We start from the raw sequence: 7,531 nt of genomic DNA, 5'->3' as shown, positions 1-7,531 counted from the left end.
AAGCCTCTTCTGACTGAAACGGCCATCAGAGAAAAGGTTTACAAAGATACATCTGAACAAGAACAAGGTGTCCTGAAACAAGTTTGATTTCATTACGACATGAAACAGCCGGTGGCATCTTAGGAAACATCAGGTGGCGTAGTGTAAAAGAGGTATGTTGTGCGCAGGGTGCTGTACACAGTAAGACATGAGAGAGAGAGGTATAAGAAAGAGAGAGAGAGAGAGATGGTAGGTGTGTAAGTCACGGCCAAGGCAGACGTGTGTGCGCAGCAGCGATACATGACACGCCGAGGCTCAGTCAGTGAGTATTTTAGGTTATAACTGTGTTTTTGCATGTGGCTAATTTTTCAATCTGAAAATGCTAATACAAAAAATATGTATGTTTTTGTTGTTGTTGTTTTCATTGATATTATTTGTTCCACATGGTAACAAAAGTATTGCTTGGAGAAACGGACCATTACAGTCAGTGTTGAATATGCATGTCCCCATATTTGTATACTGGTTTTCTTGATGTTATAAAGTTGTGACTTTGGAGCCAGGGCCGATGTAAACACTGGTGTGTACTCTATAATGTTGTTGTTAACCTTTAATTTAACTGTACTCACTTACATCGCCAACACTTTGTCTTGTAAACCCGTCTAAATGTGTTTTTTCTTCGTTCCAACTGGACTGTTTCTCTCCCCTGAACATCGCTGTCAGCGTCGGCCGCTATCGAGCGCCATAGGAAATCCATCAGCGTGCGTCACCTCTGCACCCTGTAACCCGGGGGACATACTCCGCTGCTTTTCCTGCTGTCACTTTTCTTGTCGATGCCCACCCTTTCCCCCCTCGCACCCCACCCATCATGGATTTGATGGATGTAGACGGGGGCCGTGGCTGTGGAGAAAAAAACTGCGGCCTTACGTCTGGCTTCCCGGAGGACTGCTCCAACCAAGAGTGCCACTGGGAGGAACCTATGTTTGGACTGATTGAATTAGGTGGGTAAACACAGTTGTAAAAGTAGTCTTAGAAATAAAATAATAAAAATAAAAACCTGCAGCTACAGCGCATCTTTCTCTTTAGAAAGAAAAAGAACAAATTGTTGATTGAAGGAAATTGTGGTATCTGAATATTTCAAAGTCATATTTTCTCTTACGTTCCATTGGTGTTAAAGTAGTTTGGGTGTATAATGCTGTTTTCTGGGTGATGCTGAGTACTGCTTGATTCACTCCAGGAACCTGATTTGCTCTGTACATGTGGTTTTAGGCTAAATAAAAGGATTGGTTTCATGGGTTGTGCAACTCACATCTAAGCAACTCATCAGCAGTGGATTGTGTTGTGAGATGTTCGTGCAAGCTTGCATGGTTACATGTCCCTGTTAGTTAAATTTGTCAATATCAGTAGTAAACTTTATCTGATGTAAACATGGCACAAGGCACTGAAATCTAATGCCAGAGGCTCGTTTGCTTATCTTAACATATAGCAGGGGTGTCAAACTCAAACACACAGTGGGCCAAAGGTCAAAACTGGAACAAAGTCGCGGGCTAACATTAATATTTATTGAAATATATTTATTCCTCCAGATTTAAGAATGAATCTTTTCTTATGGACTCAAACACGTTTTGCTGAAAAACTGAATATGCAACAAGCAAAGCTTAATACTAAACAATATATATATTAGCTGTGTAATACCAGTAGGCCAGCTCTAATAGTAATTTGGTATGGCTTCATGGGCCAAATGTAATTAGGCTGCAGGCCAAATTTGGCCCGCGGGCCAGAGTTTGACACCTATGACATATAGGGTTTCCTTTTCTTTTCTTCTTTTTTTGTTTATTAGCTAGCACTCTCCATTTCCACTTTTTGTGTCCAGAGCGTATATAAAAGTGTATATAACAAGAAACACCACACATGGTTATTGAAGTTGTGTTTTGAAAGCTCAAGCTGATGTTTTAAATCCAGACTTTACAAGCAGGGGGCCTGACCTGAATGTCAGTCTGAGGGACACTGCAACCTTAGCCAGTGTTGCCAACTCCTCATTAAGGAAAATCGCTATTGGCTTAAAGCTAAACGATGTCATCGCCTAATTTGCACAATTGGTCATGCTAACGTCATTGTAACCTATGTTGTAGGAGAGAAAAATAACATCGTGGAAGAGACATAAAGTGAGTAAAAAATGCAGTTAGAGTTTATTTAGAACTACAAATTAAATTTCTTTTAGCAATTATTGTTTTTTAATGTCACAATTCCAACCCTGCTCCTTTACCCGGGCTTGGATCGGCTGTGATCCGAAATAGGCGCTCTGGTGGAGGTACTCTGTGTGTGTTTGTGTGTTTATTAGTAGTTTTAAACCTTGTGATCCACAAAACAGCATAAGAGTAAAAGAAGAACTGACTGCGTTACAGTCAGTGCGGGAGCAGCGGCTTTGCTCATGTGCGATTCATTTGCAGTTTGGACGCATAGGGGTGAAAATCACCTGCTGGGGGAGGACTATCCTCCGCCCGTGAGCACTTTGGCACGGGCGAGGTGCCCACGGCAGCACCGCTGCTTGTTGTGAAAAGTCGCTAAGTTGGCAACACTGGCCTTATCATTGACTGGTTTTATTTTCTCCTTGTATGCAGTCAGTGATAAGGAAAGGGGGGCAACTCTTCTAAGAAATAAAAGGTCTGACTCTAATGACGTCCTTATTAGAGCATTCTCCTTGTCGTTTTCTCATTATATCAAGCAGGCAGCGGTGGTAATATGAGGACATGATTCTAGCTACACTCTTTGTCTAGTATCTGGAAATGTTGATCCTTTTTATTATCTGTGCTGAAAAGGCATGTCCACCTTTATGTACAGTCTATGGTTGGTGCTAAGCTAAGCTAACCAGCTGCTGGCTATAGTTTCATTGAATTATTTGTAAAGAAATCTATACAATATGTAAAAAAAATACACACACACACACACACGCATATATATACATATATACAGGGCTGCACATAAGTGGTCCGCAGGTGCGCATGCGCTGTCAAAATAAAAGACGCGCACCACATAAGAAATTGCGACGCGCGTTTGCGTACATAAGATTTTCTGGAGGAGGACAGAGTTTGTTTAGAACTCTTAAAGATGTCGAAGAAGCTCCTTTAAGCAATTACTTTGGTTTTCCTCCACCTCCAAACAAATGTCAGGAGTCCGAACCACAAAAGAAGCGCGTATTCTCGGAAAAGTGGTTGCAGGAGGTGAGCTGGCTTCAAACAAATGATGAACGCACAGAGATGTGGTGCCATGAAAATCCCACTCTAGCGGACAACTTCTTATCTGGTGCACGTTTTTTATTTTGACAGCGCATGCACACCTGCGGACCACGTATGTGCAGCCCTGTATATATGTACATATATGTGTGTGTGTGTGTGTGTGTTATGTATATGAGGAAGATAGATGGAAACAGATCAAATTGAGATCTGATAAAAACAGATAATTATTTCTTCTTGCAGTGTGCGTGACTGTGATTTACATCCCCCTGATGTTATTTGGCCTCCTGGGAAATATACTAACAATTCTGGTGGTTTGGCTGCGTCCACACATGAGAACCTCCACCTACCTCTACCTGAGCAGCATGGCTGTTAGTGATCTGCTGATACTCCTGCTGCTGCCTCTGGATTTATATAAGGTATCTACTGACACAGTGCATATTTTGTAATGCATGCTTGCTTTACTTTGGCCTGAACACCAGACCTACAGCCACGTTGTGGCACTAAGCAATCAGATCATGATGTTAGTTAGGTTTAGTCGAGTCACAGAAAATCACTCCATTGGGTGAACAAAGCAGGCACAATAGATTCGCTTCCTGTTTGTGTTTTCTAGTAATTGTTTAAAGATGTTATTGTTGCCTTCCCCTCAGGGGGACCCCTGCCTCTAAATTAAATCTTGTTACATTGAAAGCTTGTGTCACACTTAGAGAAATCTTAAATCACTCTTCTATCGCAGGCTTGGCACAATCACTTTAAGTATGTGGATAAATAACAAGTCATATTTTTGTTAGTTGCATGGGTTTTTTATCATATTCCTTGTGCAGCGTAACTTAATTAACACAAGCAAAGACAGATCTGGCCTTTGATTCTGTAAGACGCCAAGAGCTTGAAGAACAAACGTTACAACTAACCCATATGTTGCCACAATAATAAAGAGCCCTAATAAGTTTTTAATTTTTCTTTCATATATATTGTCAGAATGGCAGACGCTCAGTAAAACATGGTTTACATAACGAGGTCTGTGTACGTACAAACTCAAAGACAGGCTTCAGACTGAGCTGAGCACTGAATTTCCAACAGTTTCTTTGTACTTATATAGCCCCAAATCACAGCAACAGGTGCCTCAAGGTGCTTTATATTGTAATGTAAAGATCCTACAGTGGAGAAAATGGAGACAACCCTAAAAATCAGACAACCCTCTATGAGCACACAATTTTGGTGCTAGTAGGAAGGAAAAACTCCCTTATAACAGGAAAGAAACCTCCTGCAGGAGCTGGCTCAGGGAGGAGAGGCCATCTACTGTGACTGGTTGGGGTGAGGGGAGGAAGGCAGCACTCTGTTAATAAAGTAGTTTTCAGAATGTTCATTTAAACTAAGCAGCTGAGTTAATATTAAATACTTGTTCTTATCTGAGTCTGTTGACATGCTATGCACTGCTCACATATTCTTTACAGGTTAAAAAAGGTATAAAATGCAATCAGAGGAAAATAATTGTTCTGTCTCTCCAAGCTCTGGAGGCCCCGGCCCTGGCCCCTGGGAGACCTTGCCTGTAAGCTGACTATGTTCCTCTCAGAGTGCTGCACCTTCTGCACCATCCTCCACATCACCTTCCTCTCCCTGGAGAGATACCTGGCAGTCTGCTGGCCGATCACAGCCAAGACAGTAGTGACACGGCGCAGAACCCGGGCCATCATAGGCTGCCTCTGGCTGAGTGCGGCTGTGAGTGCCGCACCAGTGCTGGTCATGGTTGGAGTGGAGGACGTTGGACGAGAAGACCTCGGGCTCATCCAATGGAAAGAAGACGGGGGGTGGACAGGCAGGGAAGGAGATCAGGGAGGGTTTATGATGGGTGGAGGAGAAAAAGAAAGCAGACACATGGATGGAGGCCCAGAGGGAATAAAGTGGGGTGAAAAAGAGACAAAGAGTTGGGAGGAACGAGCTGGTGAACTGAAATGGATCGGAGAAAAAGTGGAGACAGAAACAGCAGAAGTAGATAACAGGCCACCGGAAGACAAAGGTGAAATGAAACTTGAAAAACATACAGTTGAACATGGAAGGGAGGGAGACGGAAAGATGGGATTAGAGGGAGAGCAGCAAAACAAAAAGGAAGACGAGGGAGGAGGACTGGACGGAAGCTCCAATGAAGGCCGTGGGGGAGAGACTGACAAGAGAGAGTGCCGCTGTACACATTTTGCCATCTCCTCTGGCCTGTTGTCAGCCATGATGATTCTCTCCAATTTGTATTTCTTGGTACCTCTCTGCATTCTGGGAGTGGTATATAGTCTGATTGGGCGCACACTGTGGCTCCGCCCAAAAAGCAGCCGTAGAGACCAGAGTCACAGGAACACTGTCAAAATGCTGGGTGAGGAAGCACACACACACACTATGCCTAAACCTAACCATAACCTAATAGTAACCCTGACACTAAAAGCATATTTTGAGCCTCAAAAATACCTTCAAACTTGTGGGGACGTGGATTTTATCCCCATAAAGGCTGTTGGTTCCCACAAGCATAGTAAACTTCCAATTTTTGGTCCCCACAAAGATATGTAAGCACACACACACACACACAATTTCAAATTCTTTTAAATTCTCACCAGTATGGCGGCCAGGTGAAAGACATGTTTTTTGTTTTGGGGGGGATATTCAAGCAGTTTTGTTTTTTGTTTTATTTACGTTGGTAGAGTTGTTGATGGGTTAGTTCGTTCTTGGAAGCCTGTCCGTCATGGAGCCGTATAGAAACAGCTTGATACAGAATGGAACCAAAGGGTCACAAACATCCAAAGATGAGCTTTCAAAAAGCCTGGAGAACTACTCCTGAAGACTGCTTCAAGAAATTAGACGAAAGCTGCCTGAGAGAGTTCATAAAGGCAGTCATACCTAATACTGACTCAGACGCTCATTCGACCTGTATTTCCATGTATGTTTGTACATGGTTACATTAATGGCTGTGCCTATTTTCCATTTTTTAAAACAACATATAAAAAAACTGAGGGGTGGGCAAAGACGTTTGCATACTGTAGTCCATGTAGTACGTGCCGTGATTGGTCAGGACTCGATCTGGAACGTTGGCGGTTCTGACTTAATGTTCTCATCTTTTTTTCTTCAGGAGTGATCGTCTTGGCGTTCGTCTTGTGTTGGCTGCCGTTCCATGTTGGTCGAACCATATTTTCTCTTTCTCTGGGCACTGGGACTGAGAGACAGGAAACTTACCTGGACACTAACTCCCAGTCAGACACTATCACGCATGTCAGCATGGACAGAAAAGATGTCACCATACCCACTGTTACTAACCCACCTAGCCACTTAGACCTGGACATAAACACTGAAACACTGTCCTTGCACTCTCATATCATGTCACACACAAAAGGGCGACATGAAAAGACCGACATACATAATGGACACACTCAAAATAAAAATGTTTTGGCTCATGTTATTAATACACAACCAGACAACAGAAACACACATAACCAACTGCAAAGAAGCACAAACACAATCACACACAGCCTGCAAAGTAAGCTATCAATTACCGTAAAGTCCCAACATGACAAACCTGAAACAGCGCCTCCCATCCCCACAACTGCCTATTCTGCAGCATCTACAGAGCTGCACTATGACCACACCTACAATGACACAGTCTTCAGCGACACATACGCACCCCCTGATACACACTTGTACTTTTTATATTATCTGTCTCAGTATTTTAATCTTGTGTCCTCCGTGCTCTTCTACCTCAGTGCCGCCGTCAATCCTTTATTGTACAACCTGATGTCTGCCAGATACAGACACGCTGTACGCAGCCTCATACGCACACAGTCTCACGCACAAGCTCGTCGCATGCACACGCTCACCGTGCACCACTCCACAACCACTTTGTGATGGCAAAAAACAAATGGATGCACCCACTGCAAGCAAAAAAGAGGAAACAATCAAACAAACCTCAATTTCTTTTCATTACAATGTGGTACTGTACCACAAATTGAGAATGTTGACATTTATTAATAAAAAATATTTTAGGCATAAATTAAAAAAGGCATATTAATGCTTATGCTTAGACCAATTCTAGCACAAGTAGTTTTAATTCTTTATGTAATTTATGTATAAGAAAACCTCCACATGAACTTCATATACTGGGCAAAAATATTGTGAATGGCATTTCATCAGTACATGGAATAGTTCATGCAATAATGCACAGGCTAAAACACATAGTCCAGTTTTAGCCTGTGCATTATTACATAGCCGGTTTGTTTCACCCAAAAAAATCTATGCACAATGAAAATACACTAAGTCTTTTATTTTGTCTAAAAATGAGTGATGCTAAT

The 7,531-nt window shown here is 42.5% G+C and overlaps 1 protein-coding gene across 1 annotated transcript; it reads left to right on the top strand.

The window, feature by feature from the left end:
- Window positions 1-806: 806 nt before the first annotated feature.
- On the top strand, window positions 807-7,088 carry LOC146575377 (growth hormone secretagogue receptor type 1-like). The gene is made up of 5 exons (XM_085272547.1): window positions 807-977; window positions 3,453-3,628; window positions 4,719-5,571; window positions 6,319-6,485; window positions 6,672-7,088. The coding sequence occupies exons 1-5, from the start codon at window positions 845-847 to the stop codon at window positions 7,086-7,088; spliced, it is 1,746 nt and encodes a 581-aa protein (XP_085128673.1). The 5' UTR covers window positions 807-844.
- Window positions 7,089-7,531: the final 443 nt, after the last annotated feature.

Source organism: Mchenga conophoros, linkage group LG4, assembly GCF_057382185.1.
Source record: "Mchenga conophoros isolate Kocher_MC1m ecotype Shallow Benthic linkage group LG4, M_conophoros_male_GT1.1, whole genome shotgun sequence".
NCBI lineage: Eukaryota > Metazoa > Chordata > Actinopteri > Cichliformes > Cichlidae > Mchenga > Mchenga conophoros.
Note: the sequence above shows the minus strand (reverse complement) of the source record. Positions and strands in the feature narration are given on the sequence as shown.